The sequence below is a fragment of the Pyxicephalus adspersus genome, chromosome 3 (genome assembly GCF_032062135.1).
Source record: "Pyxicephalus adspersus chromosome 3, UCB_Pads_2.0, whole genome shotgun sequence".
In the NCBI taxonomy this organism is placed as follows: domain Eukaryota; kingdom Metazoa; phylum Chordata; class Amphibia; order Anura; family Pyxicephalidae; genus Pyxicephalus; species Pyxicephalus adspersus.
This window is the reverse complement of record NC_092860.1, coordinates 102,509,085-102,525,879: the sequence shown is the minus strand read 5'-3', so window position 1 is coordinate 102,525,879 and position 16,795 is coordinate 102,509,085. Positions and strand designations below refer to the sequence as shown.

The following is a 16,795-nucleotide window of genomic DNA, read 5'->3' as shown; positions in this document are numbered from 1 at the left end:
ATTGACAACCAAAAATAAAAAAGGGTGTAGCACCTGTGGCCATTAAGAGTGAATGGGAGCAATGTACGGATACCTACATCACTCATCTCGTGAGGCTCCTGCCTGCTGCTTCTGCGCATGCCTGAGATTGAAGATGGTGACGCCTGGCACTTTCTCCACGCCTGATCGAAGGAGAATTCCAGGATGGCACGGGACTCGGGACTTCTCCAACGCGATCGAGGGATAAGTGTGATTTATTTATTTTTTTTTTAGCTTGGTTCTACTTTAATTTCAAATCTGCTACATATTTTCCAGTTGCATCAAACCATAAGGTGTTCAGTGTTTGTTTTCTTTAGAAAGCAGCCAGAGCCAGGTCCAATACTTCTCTCGGGGTCAGACCTGTTCATTCATTGTTCAACCTGAGACATATTGCGTATATTGAGATTAGGGGACATCTCAGGCACCAAGATACTTGATACAAACGCTAATAATAATTTAAATGTATTTATTATACGTTTGTTAAAATTTCACAAAGATCAACAAGGTCACAGAACCAGCAGATTCATAACTTTATTTCCACCTTCAATGATATTATATTATTCACTTCGTATTCAACGCATTTCACAGATTTAACTTTGCTTCCTCAGGAACGTCCAAGTCAGGAATATTACATTGTTTATTTGCTAAATCCACTGCCAATTTATAAAAACATTTAATGCCTTTAGCATACTTAGATGTAATTTGTTCTCCATTCAAATGTTTGACCCCAAGCAGGAACAAAAGACGCAGCCACAACAATCACAAGAGACCCGGGTAATGTATTAAATTTAGACTTTAGTGCAATGTTACGATGTGTTTCCCTGCACCACTAAATAGTGAGATGTGTGTGTCCTATCTGCAAAACATTGGACTTCCTCCAGTCTGTTGTGTGGGGGAGAGTGAGACTTCTTCAGAAAGACCACACAGAGATGAAAGGTCCTCCTCTGCATCATACTAGCGGGTGACAGTCTATTCTACTGATGCACTTTCTTTTTAAATAAACTGTAAAGCTATGGTTAGATGGACGGTTGATTTGCCTTATGGTCTTCAACTGGGCGCCCATTGTCAACTGCTAAAAACATTTGTCTGTTGCCTTTTCATCCACCTTCTTCAATTCAATGATAAAGATAAGGCTTGGCAGTTTCTTGTACATTTTACTGATTAGAACAAGCACAGCTCTAAATAAAGTCTGACCTCGAAATGTTTTTACTTGCTACCAACAAATAGATTATTCACATCACATATTGCAAAATTATTTTTTTTGATGTGCCCCCAAACCTAATTGGATCTCCTATCACAAAACTGATATTGTGAACATGCGATTCTATAAAATAAAAATAATTGTTCTTTTTCAAAATTTACATACAGTTTGAAAGTGTGGCCCCTTTCTGGTGTCATGGATCAGCATAATGGTAAAGAAATATACTCTTTCTTACGCAAACAGCTAACTGTGTAATCACAATACAAGTTCATTGGACTTCGTATAAGGTAAACTGATGCAAGCAGTATAGCTGCTATTTGATTTACATTAGAACTGTTTGCATATGCTGACCTTCTGAATGCCACTAAATTTCTGCTGCTGATGACAGTATCGAATTGTCTTGCTTGGTTGTCCAGTATAAAAAATCTAACATTTTCAACTTTTCCATTTTTGTCTGTCAATAAAACGATTGCTATCAATAATTTAGTAGTAAAAAAACATTGCCAAGCACTCCAATCCAACCAAGAGCATTTCCAAGCATTTAGCAGCTTTATGCTATACTGGACAAAGGTTGGAAATGCCCATCTGAATTATCAGTTGGTCAGTTGCTACTATTCACAAATATTTTATATATATGTATGTATGTATTATGCTAAGTGATATAAAAAAATATACAGATAGCTAGAATTTGAAGTAAGAAAAAGGCACAAGAACCAATCATGAATGTAACATTTTTATTGCTGTTTCAGCTGCCAAAGCTGCTATCGCAAAAAAATGAACGTAACAGTTTTGTTCTAAAAAAAAAAAGGTCAACACAAAAGGGCTCCTTTAGCTGCTGGAAGCTGCTGCACTTTTTTTCTAGGCTTTATTCCAGTTTCCTAATTTTTTTGGCAAAGATCATCAGCTTACAAAGGACTGATCTTTCCAAACCATTCTGCACAAAATGCCATTAGAAAAAGAATCTCTGTTTATATTCGAGTTTTACAGGGAATTGTACACAGGTAATAAACATAATTGTCACCAGCAGGCACAGACTTATTTTCTCTCTCCCCTTCTGATTAGTAGCAATGTCACTATTAGACCCAGGCCCACCCAAAAGCTATGCATGTTTACACAAACCTAATAATTACAGAAACTATTTACCAATAAATTTGCTGCTTTGTATTACACTATTTTTGCATCCCGGATTCCCATTCATTGCAGTGAGACTTACAGTTCGGAACTTGCACGTTTCAGGGGTTTGAAAGTTTTTAAAAAGTTCATAGAGACCACACCTGATATACAATGGTTCATCTCTAAGCATGCACTGGACCTTCTGCATTTATTGCAACATAGATCTTCTTTATCCACTTAGGCCCAAAACCGGCAAGAATATATATAACTAACCCAATTACCCCTCCGCTTGAAGCAAACCCATGAGAAAAGTTTTACATTTAAATATATTGGATGATATTGGTCACTCAAGCCCGCACAATGCCATTAAGCATTTTTGTAGTCACATGTCTGTTCAAATAGGACCACTGTGATTTTATGTAATCTGGGAACCCATTTTTACTACCTGGTAAAATAATGTCATGGAGCTGTCATGCAGTATGACCTTTGAGTTTAGGGTTTAGTACTGGTTCATTACATATGTCATACTTTTATTTTATTCTTGTGCCTAGGTTTGTTTGTACAGGGTCTTTTCCTCATTCTGTGTTATGATTTGTATCTGTCTGTCATTGGGAACCCCTACTTATAGTACAGCACTGCGTAATATGTTGGCACTATATAAATACAGATTAATATTAATAAAGACTCACACTTTTTTATGTAGTGGTTACAAGAGATGAAAAGTTATTTGTAAGCTAATACAGCTCCTAATGTTCTGTTCTAATAGCTCTTGTACTAAATTAGAAGAGACATTGATATTTTCCATGCTTGTGTAATCCTGAATCCAGTTGTTAAAAGAGTGAAGAACATCCCATGCTTTTCCTATTGCATTTGAAATTAAACATAAATTCCCCAGAAGTATTGATAGCCATCCATGATGATCAGTGACTGGGTTCCTTTTGGTTAGTACAGTATTGGATACCAATACAGTATGTTGCCATGGCTGTCATTGTATTGTTACTATAAAAATGTGTTTTTCACTTTTTGACTCTTGCAGACATCTAAAGGATATTGCAATCACATAGAAAAAGTCATATAGCAGTGAAGTTGATGATTAGGCTTAGTCATATCTAGCCTGGGAGCTGGTTGAAGCCAGATTTCCTAGACTTTGTTCCTTGTTTGTCTTCTGTCTATACCCTATGCTCTTTGCTAATTAAATGAGTTTGCAGATTTGAACTTGCCAAAGACAGTTGTAATAATAAACCTGCTCTTTCACAAAAGGTGTCAGTATGATCAACTATACAACTTTATTCCAAGAAAACCTCTCTATTTTTACAGAAAAGCATACATAAAACAATTAGGCAGTAACTGTATCAAGTTCAAGCAAGATCAATCTGAATGATTTAAAAGAGAACTAACAGAAATTACTGGGGCAATAGGATAACAGGAAAGGACCAAAAGGGTAGCCTGGAGGGTAGATAATGAAAGGCCAAGTACATGCAACAATGTAATGAATATGGATGAGTGGTAACAAAAGACACCTATTATAGTGAGATGGGGGCTTCTTCTATTAAATTGAGGCATCCTGTTTTTGGCAAAAATATGGTAGGAATGATTAAAAAGAGATGTGTGTTAAAATTGACACCACAGAACTACTAAGATGTATAATTAATTACCGAGCTCTTATATCTGTTAGGAGTTCAGATTTAAAGACAGTGACCTTATTAACATATAATCAGGCCACTCACCTCTTCTTTATGGATACATTTAGACATGCATTGGAGAAGCTCTGAAGTAACCTCAAGCCCTGTACAGATATCAGGGAGTCCGGTTTCCTGTTGCTGGAAACCATCATGGTCGTGAAAAGTGAAAGATGAATGAATGAGCGCTGTACACTCCAAGCCTTTTTGTTCTATGAATAGGAGAGGGGAAAGACAGGTGGGAGGCACCAATTCTCCTCCATTTGAAAGCACAGTGGTCATTCCCAATGACACATTCATCAATCCACCAGGACAGACTGATGAAAGACATGGGGGGAACCACTGAACACATGTCAGGTTTTTGCCCTAAATAAGCAGAACTATTCGTCTCGGCAGCAATCATCTGATGTGTGTTAGTTAGCTTAAGGGAAGCAAATGTGTAATGGAGTGTCGCTAATGAAAAACATTTCAGTTTTATGCAGGGACTATGGTCAGTCCTGACATCCGCTTGTTTTGTGAGCACATAAACTTGCATTTTATAAGTAGTTATAAATCATCAAATGCATGAGGACACTTACTGCAGGAAGCACACACACACAGATTGTGTTACTGGGGAAAAGGGCGCAAGAAGAGTATGGATACCCATAGGAAGAAGGTCATTAGGGGGGTAGGTCCTACATTTGACTGCTGATTAGGGATGAGCGAGTTTTTAAAACTCGATCTTGCTGTGGATTTGGCCGTTCTCGCTTACCAAAATTGTACACGAAAACGGCCAGTGTAAATTTCGCCAAACGAGATCAAATTTAAAAAAAAATTTTCAAAAAAATTGAGGGCTGTGCTGATCAATTAATGCAGTGCCCGCTGCATTCATTGATCAGATCAGTATGCAATGCCCAGCACTAGAGGTGAAATGGGGACAGGTCTCCCTATTAAAAACCTCTAGTGCTCTCTGATTGGCTGAGGAAAGCTTTGAATGGGGAGTCCTGATTTAACCTCTAGTGCCGGGCATCTTACACAGGATTCCCTGAGAATCCACTGCGATCCCGGGGCACTAGAGGTTAATTATCCTCTAGTGCCTGGGTATCCCAGTAGAACTGCAGATGAACTCTCAATGGAGTTGAACTGCAACTGCAGTTCAGTTCCCACGGTCACCGTGCAGTACTTTTCAGTACTTTTGGTGAACTGATTTCACTAAACCATCAGAAGATTATCATCAGTTAATTAACCTCTAGTGCCCTGGGATCGCAGTGGATTCTCAGGGCTGCAATTACTCTTGCAGCCCTGGGAATCATCCTGTTTGCGATCCCCGGTACTAGAGGTTAATTAACTTCTAGTGCTGAGGATTGTAATGATTTCCTCGATCTTCCGATGGTTTAGTGAAATTTTTCAGACCCATCGTAAGTTCAAGGAAATTTTCACAAGAATGCCAGAGGATCGCTTATTCTATTGCTGATCCTTGGGTATTCCTGTAGAAGGAAAAAGATTTTTTTGAAAAAAATCCCAACTCAATCCTCAAAGAATGTCTGAACACTGTTGCAAATGAAGCATTTCTTTACTGTCCTCTAAAGTCTATTTTCCTCCAACAGGAAAAACAAAACCCTTTCTGATTTCCCAAGGCAATTGGATGTACCCTGGATTAGCAATCTCTGAGGGTAATATTTATAAATGTTATTAGGTAGGTATAATTTATACATTTAGGAATGCATTTGTTTTAACAATCTTCTGAGCAGGGTAAACATACTTCTTAACAGATTCTATTCCACATTTACACAGCTCTTACCCATGTGAAGAAATAACCCTGCTTTCACCCCAGACACAAAAACTGAATAACAACTTTGAAGCAATTTCTCTATCTGGACCATTTATACTTACACTGTAGGTATGTATACCTTTAGGTAGGGTGATCATATCCCCCATGAAAGCCTCATGGAAAAATAGATTCAATTAAAGTAATCCCTCCTCATCTGATCACCCATGCCTCTTATTAGTTTAGTTGCCCTTCTGAACACTCTCTCAGTGCCAAAAACTGCACATAGCAGATGAGGTCTGATTAATGCTTTGTACAGGGGCAGTATTACTTCTTAATCCCTGGAGTTGTAACCCCAGTACCTGCTAAAACGGTGATCAGAATTTGCTCTCACTTTGGGAATATTTCCCTTACTTTAAAACCTCTTTCTACTCCATCCCTTGGTTATACTTTAAGAAAGCCACAGTGACCAGCCAGATTTCACTGTACCATAGTCAAATCAGTATAGCATTGGTTCTGATTAGTTTCTCCTGGTTCCTATATCTAAGCATTAGCACATATACAAAATATCCTTTTACTGACTGATACTGTGTCAGGAAACCAGAACATTTATCTTTTTTGGGTAAAAGGTAAAAAGGCGTTATAGGGCTATGCTGTACCGGCCTCTCACACTCCCACAATGGCCTCGGACTTCTCACAGCACTTCATGAAAGGAGTGTCACTGGCATCATGCCATCATAAAATCCAGCTGGTTGTAAAAATTAAGATACAGGAGGGTGAAAGGTCAGCTGTAAAGTAAGCATTGTCAGCACAAGCAATGTATAAAAAGAAATTAAGTAATTTCAAATGGGACTTGGAATTTATAGGTTTCTCAATACTTATCTGGTTTACTGTTGGGACACAGATAGTGGAATCTGATATAATCATAAGACAATAAAATATTAGGGAAAGTAACTTTGAGGACACATGTTACAATTAGGTAAAAAAAAAAAATGGAAAATTCTGAGTTGGATCACATCTGGCTGGATCAGTCAAAAAAGCAAAACGGATTTGAAAAATGTGGGTCAAAGTTTGTATTTTATTTTAATAAACCAATCTGTAGAACAGGAAGACTAGAACACCTGTTGGATTTGTATTTCTTTCTATGCCTCTGCCTCTCTTGCAGCATTACCCTGACCTTCTGTCTAATAAAACTGTTGTTAACAGTAAAGGGCCACAATAGCAGACAAAAACCGACAGGAGTTCCAAACCTTTCCTAAGGTTAATTTAGTGCAATGTTTCGTTTTGGTGAAATATCTATTCCAAATTTTTCATTTTAAAACACCAACATACCAAGAAAAGTAATCCAAGTCCAAGACTGTACAATGGGCAGAGCAGCATTGATGAGCGTTTGATTAAACTTCTTTTCTTGTACTCATTCTCCACTTTTGCAGTGTTTTGGTCATTGTTTGTTGCTGTGGGTAAATGTGTGGTTAGGATAGTTTGGTCAGACAACATTTGGCTTTGCATTTTTAAGAATGTGATTCTTCTTGGCATAGATTCAACAAGTTGCGATTTTATTGGGGATTTAGGTCCATTAGGACATGATAGCAGTTCCATCAGATTTGTTAGCTTCTCATCCATGATGCAAAACTTGCATTCCACATCTCTAGGGTGCACAAATGGACTGATATCTGGTAACTGTGGAAATCATCTGAGTACAGTGAACTCATTTTCATGACCAAGAAACCAGTTTGAGATGATCTGAGCTTTGTGACATGGCTTGTTATCCTGCTGGAAATAGTTGTCATACGGTGGGTACACTGCCATCCTATAGGGATTTAAATGGTCAGTAGCAATACTAAGGTGGGCTGCAGCATTTATATGATGCTCAATAATTAATATGGGATTCAAAACATGCCTAGGAAATATCCTCCACACCATTGCACCAATAGCTTGAACCACAAAGCAGAATGGATCCATGCTTTTATGATGTTGACCACAAATCCTGACACTGCCATCAGGATGGTACAGCAGAAATGGAGACTTATTGGACTAGGCAGTGCTTTTCCAATCTTCTCTTAACCCATGCGGATTGTAGCCTCAGATGCCTGGTCTTAGTTGACATGAGTGGCACCCATTGTGGTCTCCTGCTATTGTAACCCATCTGTTTCAAGGTTTAATATTTTGTGCATTCAGAGATCATCTGCATACCTTGATTGTAATGAGTGGCTATTTAAGTTACTGTTACCTTTTTTGTCAGCTCAGAACCAGTGCAGCCGTTTTCCTCTGTTTATTGGCATGAACAAAGCATGTTTTCCCAGAAATCTGCCTCTCACTAGATATTTTTTAATCATTCTTTGTAAACCCTAGCAATAGTTGTGTATGAAAATACCAGCAGATTATCCATTTCTGAAATATTCAGACCAGCCTACCTCAAAGTCATTTACATCAGCGGTCCCCAACCAGTGGATTTTGGGGGTCCGCCGCTATGGCCTAAGAAGGACCCCGCTGGGGGGATGCACCGGCCAGAGCTGCAGACCACAAACACCAAGCAAATCCCAGGCTCAGGAAAGTGGGCGGGCTGTGTTAAATGACACAACCCGCCCACTCTCCCATCGCAGATGCAGATATGCGATGGCAGAGTGGGCGGGGTTATTACATTATGATGTCACTATGAGGGAGGTTCCTCTCCCTTGATTAACAACCAGCTCCCTGCACATGTGCGGTCAGGACCCAATAATTTTAGTGGTCCGCGGGACCAAAAAGGTTGGTGACCGCTGATTTACATCAGTCATGTCTACATGACTTAATGCATGCCATGTGATTGGCTGATTGGATACTTGCATTAACAAGCAGGTGTATGCAATAAAATGGTCAGCGAGCATATATGTGTATGCGAATGCCTGTTTGTTTGCTCTGAAAATTTCTTTAACAAACATCGACTGTGTCTGACCAGATAAATAGTTACATTTTTCATTACATGTGATCGTCTCATATTTTAGTGTGGTTTGGTTGAGCAAAGATTTGTCCAGTTGATTAAAGAGATAACTATAAATGAATATTGTCTGCAATAAAATATAAGGAACTTTGTGTCCAAAGATTAAAGACTTGCCGTAACTTACATAACTCTAAAGCTACGTACACACTTCCAATTATTATCGTTGGAAAACGAACTACGAACGATCCTGCACGATATCTACGAACGATCGTATAGCACTGATCCTGCACATAGAGATAACGACACGATCGTTCGTAGATATTGTACACACAATAGATACGATCGTTTGAGCGATAGAGGAACTATGTGCACGACAGGAAAGTGAACGAACGTTCGTTCATTACGCATGCACTGAACATGGACGATCAACGAACGACCGTACACACGAACGATGTTCAACGATCGTCGCCCAATCCGATCCGCCGGTCGTTCGTTTCCAACAACTTTCCTCGTTCGTCGGCGTCGTTGGTTACTTTTTTACGAACGATTTTTTGCCCAATCGATCGTTCGTCGTTCGATTGGAACGATAAAAATTGGAAGTGTCTACGCACCTTTAGGAAAAGCTATCACAGCACAAATATGTAAACAAGAAACAAAAGTCCAATAGAAAACTTGAATGGAAACGTTGAAAAATGGATACTCTGGGTACTGTATTATATAAAGGAAAAAGCAATTATACTAACCCATTAACTTCAATACTGGCATTGCCCTGGAACAAGTGGGCAGTTTGGAAAAGTCAATGGTAGTCAGGTCAGCATCCAATCCAAGCAACTAGTATTTTATAGAATAAATTCAGAAAGGTATCTATTCTTAAAGTATATTTTAAAATGGAACTACAGACAAGCCACTGGCCACTGTGCATATACAAAATAAATGATCCTCATGCAATGTCTGTAAGTGAACCTATAACTCATCCTGTATGTGGCCTTTGCCCTACCAACTGGCAAGTTTTGAATCTTATCTGAACCTGATGTTCACCTAGTTACCACCTATACATCATCATTGTCATATCTGCGGTGCATGTAGGCAATTTTTGTTATTTTTTACCTTGCCTTATCTATTATTTTAGAAGCCAATGCAAACATCCTAACTGGCAGCCAGTAAATTGAAAGGTCCCCAAATTTTACAGATTTTTACATGGGGAAAGAACTGTATAGCTGCGTGTATCTCACATCTCTCCATGTGCCGGGTGGTAGCATCTTCTATGTTCTAGGATATTATGGAGACAGATACTCAAAGCACTCTTGAAAATCTCCTTTTTTTGGGAAAATTCTGCCATTTTACATGGCTCTTACTATTTGATTAAACTGGTTGTTTGAAAATTAATAGAGGTAATTTTTTATTTAAAAATGTCTAATTGAATAAACAACACACATGCAGTTTACATTTCCCTTGTTTGGCAGTCAAATAAACATTATAAGGTAACCTCTAGGATACACATATTTTTAAATACATAATACTTTGTGTTATAGTGTGTGCATCTGGTGTTTTGGGTATTTCCCCATAATTACATACAAAATTAAAGCTCCCTGATTTTCACAACATAACAGGGTTTTAGTGCTGAAATCGAAAAGGATCTTGGAAAACTGCAGAAAAGTGAGATGTAAAGAGCTAGAAAGCATTCTTTAAAGTTTTCTATGCAGTTGAGCTTTGTATATTATCAATTATACTTATTATTAATTATAATAATAATAAGCATGAAATTTATTATAAATATGCTAACATATTAAATAGGGTTGAAAATGACAGACAAATACAAACAATGACAAGGAGGGAGGAGGAAAAAGATTGGAAAATAGTAATTATCCATAACTCAAGAGTAAATCAACAAGAAAGTGGTTCTAACAAATTCAAACCTGACCTAATATAAAATACTATGTAACTATGTTAAGTAGGCTATTGGTCCCTAACCATATCATATGCACAGATGGTGGTATTGATCTGTTTTGTACTTTCTATAGATTTACGTTTTGTTGTAACCTAGTAAAAAACAGTCAATGTATTTGCAAAACATCAACATAAAAACAAAATGGAAAAATATTAAACTGTTTATGTTCATGTCATAAAAATCACATTGCCATGCAAATGCACAAACATATCGTCAACAAGTGAATCCCCCACAATATTACAAGATGTGCTGTTTATTGATTAGTGGTCATTACATTCTAGTTATCAGAATGTTTGCCATAACAGGACCATAAAGCTTAAATACTATGTTCCTGCCTGTACTTTTTTCCTGTTCTTTGGACAAATATACATTTATGACAGAGTTGTATTATGGAACCTTTGTTCAAGACATTGAACAAACAGGATCTGAAAGTGATAATAATTGGTATAATTACTTACATTCTACTTTGACCTAAGCAGCACCTGAAAACAGCATAACAAAAATCATCATCCGCCGGATTGGATAAAAGGTGTTGGGGAGTAAATGCCATGAAAATGGGTTAATAACAAATTGGATCAGATGGGCAAAGTTAGAGCATTATTGGACGTATATTATTGTCTACTAATGGGTAAAAAGGCTGAATGTTTTGAAAGAGTTTGCACAGGTACATGTAATAAAGTTAATAGCTATTTTCAATTGACATAAACAAGCTACTAAAATGCTGAAATTAGAAATCAGGTCAAGAGGAAACACCATTGGCACCAACTGTAGCAATAGGAAGATCATAATAAACTTTCTATAAATGTGCACAACCTCATGTCTCATGAAAGATCATTTCCAGGAACAATCCTCTGATGTCCATCAGACATCTGTACAAGGCATTGGACCAGGGTTTCTCAGCCTGGCTTCCATAGAACCCCAGGGTTCCTCCAATGCTTGCTGGGGGTTCTTTGAGCAATGAGAAATTTGTGCCTCTCAGGTCACTTACCACACCAATGCTCATTTTGGCTTTCTGTAAAGGTAACATTCTTCCCAATAGCCGCAATGTAAGAGAAAATCTTCCTACTGATCACCACACTAAACTACTGTGAGTTGTGGATATAGTAATTATAGCAGGGGTTCCCTATGACCTAAAGTTTCTAAGGGTTCCCCCATGTTACAAAGGTTGAGAAACACTGCTTTAGATATAGTTAACCATCCTGATAAAGCTTACAGATATTGTATAGGCATAGGCAGTAAGCATGGTCAATTCTAAATATTTGTCAATTTAGCAATTTTTGATTGGTCTGATCTGTGGCAAAATGCAAACTTTAGAAATCCAAGTATAAGTAATTGTATCACACTGGGCACATTGTAATGCACCTATTAAGGATAAAATCAAACCCACAATTTATATTTGGAACTTGCCAATTCACCTGTTTTTCACTTTTACTACCTTATCAGTAGCGTTGGAGGTAAGGGTAGAACGGATTAGGAAAATGTATCATATATAATAAAACAGATGTTTATTTCTTCTTAATGGTTACCAGTAGGTTATGTAAAGTTAAGTGAGAGTAGGGTAATAAAAATCATTAAGCATTGCATATGAATTATAATTGTTACCAGGGCAGTACATGTGTTTGATAGGGTCCCATTACTAATAAGAAGTCTCTTGTAATTTTTCTCTAAGTATTAATCTAAGTATTATTTTTTTAAGTTTTGCAGTCAAATAAATGTTTTAGGACTATACATTATTTTTATTTAAATATATTTACCAAGTGCTTGTAATTTGTAACCAGGCAGCTTTGGGGCCCTGTGTTTCTGGACCCCATACCAGTCACAAGGTTTAATATGCCTCTAATTGACTTTTCATCCTGTAACAAAAATACCAGATTAAACAAAAGCAGACAACATGCTTCAAAACTGAGGGCTATTAGGAAAACATGATCCCTTAATGAAATAACACATTTTATATTATCTTATTTTGGTTGTATGCGATAAAATGTTCAGAATGTATTGCGGCACTGACAGCGGTGTTAAGGAACTTTTCCCAGCAGTGCAGAAAACAAGGTGTTTTCCTTTCTGCTATCAGTCATTACAGGTTTAAAGGAGTGATCTCTGTACTGGGCAGGTTACTGATTAAGAAAGTTGTTTTTTTGGCCTGTGTGCCCATCACGTCACACACCCCTGAAATGCCTCCATCGGAAAGACATATCAGTCATCCCACTGAGCAGGTCAACGACTAATTGGTTGCAAATGCACAAGCCTCTTCTTTCATTGGCTGCAGAAGACGAGCCTCTGACAAAAGCCAGGTGGTTAGGTGACAGCAGACTGCGGGCTGAGAGGACACCAGATCCCATATGCATATCACAGAGTATAATATGTATAAAACTACAAGCCAAAATCATATCACAAAGCTCTTTAACATGAGTGTTACTGATTACTGTTACTTAAGATATGCATACTTTTTATACTTTTTTTTCTGCCTTGAAAATACATTTTGCTATGTTGGGTATAATGTGCATTGATATAGCATATCAGATTTAATACCTTTTACTAGAAAGATAGAAAGTGGTCACTGCAAAAAAAATGTGGATCTGTCAAACGTGAAGCAATGGTGTCTCGGGCAGACTCGCACACTAGAGAAGTACTTTCTGCATTCTTTTATTCTGGGTAATGGGTGGCAATTCAGCAGTTCCATATCCTTTCCTGGAAATCTTTGGCACTTCTTCAGAGACTAGCCAGCTGCGTAAATGCTTAAAAGATTTGGAACTGTTTTACAAAGCTTTGTGCCCCAGTACTTCTGAGACATGCATATACAGCAGTTATAATGTAATTTGTAATACGTAATGTAATTTGGTAATACGTCACATGTAATTTGGAAAAACGTCTGAAGCCTATTTAATAAAAGAAAATTAGTTTAACATTACAACCAATTTTTTAAAAGGCATTTTTAGGATACTATATTTCATATTCTGTGTTTTATACATACATATTAACTGTGTTCTTTTTTCATAAAAAAAAAACATAATAAGGGGCTGTTTGCTTAATTTTTATGGAACAATACCATATCCAGGGTAGGTGAAAGCAGATTAAAAAACACTTTTTAATTTAAAGCCCACTGCACTCCTAAATACCAGCAAAATATTTTCAACAAAACAGAATTTGTATGCTATAGGAAACACAACTTTAGCCACACAACTTTTTGAAATACACTTTTTAGAAGCTTTGTATTATTATGTATTCATTTTTCTTCAATTTATCAAATTAATCAAATAGTATGAACAAGAAATCATGTCCAGAAATTGTTTGCATTTTACTATGAAATGGTATGACAGCAACAACTTTAAAGAGACATATGAGAAATGGTTTATAATTGATTCCAAGGAGCAGTTTAATTTATATTATATATATTATTATATATATGAGGCATAACCAGATCTGTGACTTCAAAGTCAACCTCAAGACTTTGATGAATTTACAAAGTGAATATTTACAAACCTAAGTGATAACGTGAAGCTATGTTGTGTGTTCAGTCATTAAGTAAATCTCCTATTCATCCTTATTAATTCTCCCCTCTCTATCATTATTTTCATGTATGCATTTGCATGCAGCCAATAGATACTTTATTTCATTTTGACAAAACCAAATCTGTCATAGAAATTAATAGAACTGGATATGGGGAACATGTAATACTCATAATATTATATATTGTATGTATATGCATTGTTAATGTATGGTAATTATATGCATATAAAGAGGCACCTAGCTGACAGAAAAATGCATTTAATAAAATTTTTAAAACACTTAATAATGCATCAAAAAAGCTGACCCTTCCTTGCTTGAGGCATACACATTGAAATAAACGAATGAGATCCAGAATTACATAGGAAAAGGAGTCATAAAAAAGATTGAGAAAGCAAGAAAGGAAAATGGGATCATAAAGAGAAAAAATTAGATGTTTTGGGGAATTAAGGGGTTAAAAAAACATTTTAAAAGGAACCAAGCAACACCAGAGATTTTGAAATAAAAAAACTAACTCTTTGTGGTATTTAAGGCAATAGCCTTCATTACTTAACTAATTAACTAATTAATAACTGTAAATCTGGGGTCAGAGGAATGCTGCTGTCTTGAGGGCTGAGTCTAGTACAGGGGTGTGTGCACCTGTCACAGGTAAAGCCTCCTCCTGAACATTTTCCATTGGATGACATCATTGCTGGCTGTCTGGATATAAGGAGTCTTCTTCAATGGACAGTCACAGGGAAACCCAGAACCAGCAAGAAAACCAGGCAGACAATTCCCCAGTTTGAAAAGTAAGTAGCTGCATACTGAATAACCAATATACATGACCTTTATGTGCATTACCTCCTGCAAGCCTGCTTAGAAGAAAAGTGCTTATGCAAAGTAAATGTATTCTGCAAATCTTTTTCTGACTGCAAGTGGTGATTGTAGAATTGGAATTAAAGGCTGTTTACTACTAAGGATATTATAAATGCGGTTTTTGTTAAGGACAGTCTAAATGATAAAAAGAATATTTACTATATTATGCCAAAAATGACAGGAGTGTCTTGTTGTGTATTTAAGGAATAGTCTTGTATTGTAGTATTATCAGAAGTTATTTTTTAACACATTTCTATTTGTAGAATTATAACCAAAATCACTGAGTCCTGCATAATGATTGAATTTTATTTTATTTGTTACCTTGCAGCCTTAAACTAATACATTTAAAATGGTTGGACTGAGACCCTCCGATATCCCCCCAACACCAGCTGTTAAATTCATTGGTGCAGGCACTGCTGCCTGTATAGCTGATCTCTTTACCTTCCCATTGGATACAGCTAAAGTCAGACTACAGGTAAGAATTATATGTACTCATTGGATAAACTTTGTATATATCAAAAGTATTTCTATATTGAGATACCTATAAGGCATATATGCTTACAAGTCCAGACACATCCAAACGTTACTCTTTTTAAATTTCATATATAATAAATTTTGCATGGAAGCAACTTTTCATGTATGTTTCTGTTATATTCTAATTTAAGATTCAAGGAGAGTCAGCAGCATCTGGAGTAATAAATGGCATCCGCTACAAGGGAGTGTTTGGAACCATCAGCACAATTATTAAGACAGAAGGTTCAAAGAGCTTGTACAATGGGCTAGTGGCAGGATTGCAGAGACAAATGAGCTTCGCCTCTATTCGAATCGGACTTTATGATACAGTGAAACTCTTTTACACCAATGGGAAAGAGAGTAAGTCTATAACAAAAGATATAAATATATATATATATATATATATATATATATATATATATATGAATGAAACTATATGTATTGCTCCTGTTCTCATACTTATTAATTGTTGAGGCATTTGAGACATATTGTTGAGACAAAAACCATGTATTTCCTATTCTATAGAAGCAAGCATTGTCAGCAGGATACTGGCTGGGTGTACAACAGGGGCTCTGGCGGTTACCATTGCTCAACCAACAGATGTGGTGAAAGTCAGATTTCAAGCACAGGCCAACCTTCATGGAGTGAAGAAAAGATACAGTGGTACTCTGAATGCCTACAGAACCATTGCCAGGGAAGAAGGAATGAGAGGCCTTTGGAAAGGTATGCAACATCTATCCATCAAGACCAATAGACATGTCTGAGGTCTTCCATATAGCATTTAATAAAGAGCCCAGATCGTTTACATGAACATGTTTACAACGTAATTCAGGATACAGGCTTAGATTATTAACAGATGTAAAGTTACAAATTCTTGATATAGTATAGAGATAGGTAGAGCTATAATGATTTTGTTAGATGTGGCCAATTATAGCCAAAAAGACCATTAAAGCACTGACCTGTCCTCCCATACTGTCAGATGATTTTGTTGTAGTATAGTATATTATGAGGTATACTTAGGTTTATCAAAATCCTATCAATCTATTTGTGTCATTTAGGAACACTTCCAAATGTGACAAGAAATGCAATCGTCAACTGCACCGAGCTTGTGACCTATGATCTGATAAAGGAAGCTTTGCTGAACCACAAATTAATGACAGGTAATTACAGTTGTACAAACATACTGTATATATATATATATATATATATATATATATATATATTTATATATATACCGTATTTTTCGGACTATAAGACGCACTTTTTCTTCCCCAAAACTGGGGGGGAAAAGTGGGTG

General features: G+C 36.8%; 1 protein-coding gene across 1 annotated transcript in view; it reads left to right on the top strand.

Moving 5' to 3' along the window:
• Window positions 1-14,762: 14,762 nt before the first annotated feature.
• UCP1 (uncoupling protein 1) overlaps window positions 14,763-16,795 on the top strand; it is a 4,870-nt gene continuing 2,837 nt past the window's right edge. The window contains exons 1-5 of the mRNA XM_072405856.1: window positions 14,763-14,918; window positions 15,314-15,460; window positions 15,651-15,858; window positions 16,024-16,221; window positions 16,557-16,658. Coding sequence (XP_072261957.1) covers window positions 15,335-15,460; window positions 15,651-15,858; window positions 16,024-16,221; window positions 16,557-16,658 — 634 coding nt within the window. The 5' untranslated portion in view covers window positions 14,763-14,918; window positions 15,314-15,334. The remainder of the gene's footprint in view (window positions 14,919-15,313; window positions 15,461-15,650; window positions 15,859-16,023; window positions 16,222-16,556; window positions 16,659-16,795) is intronic.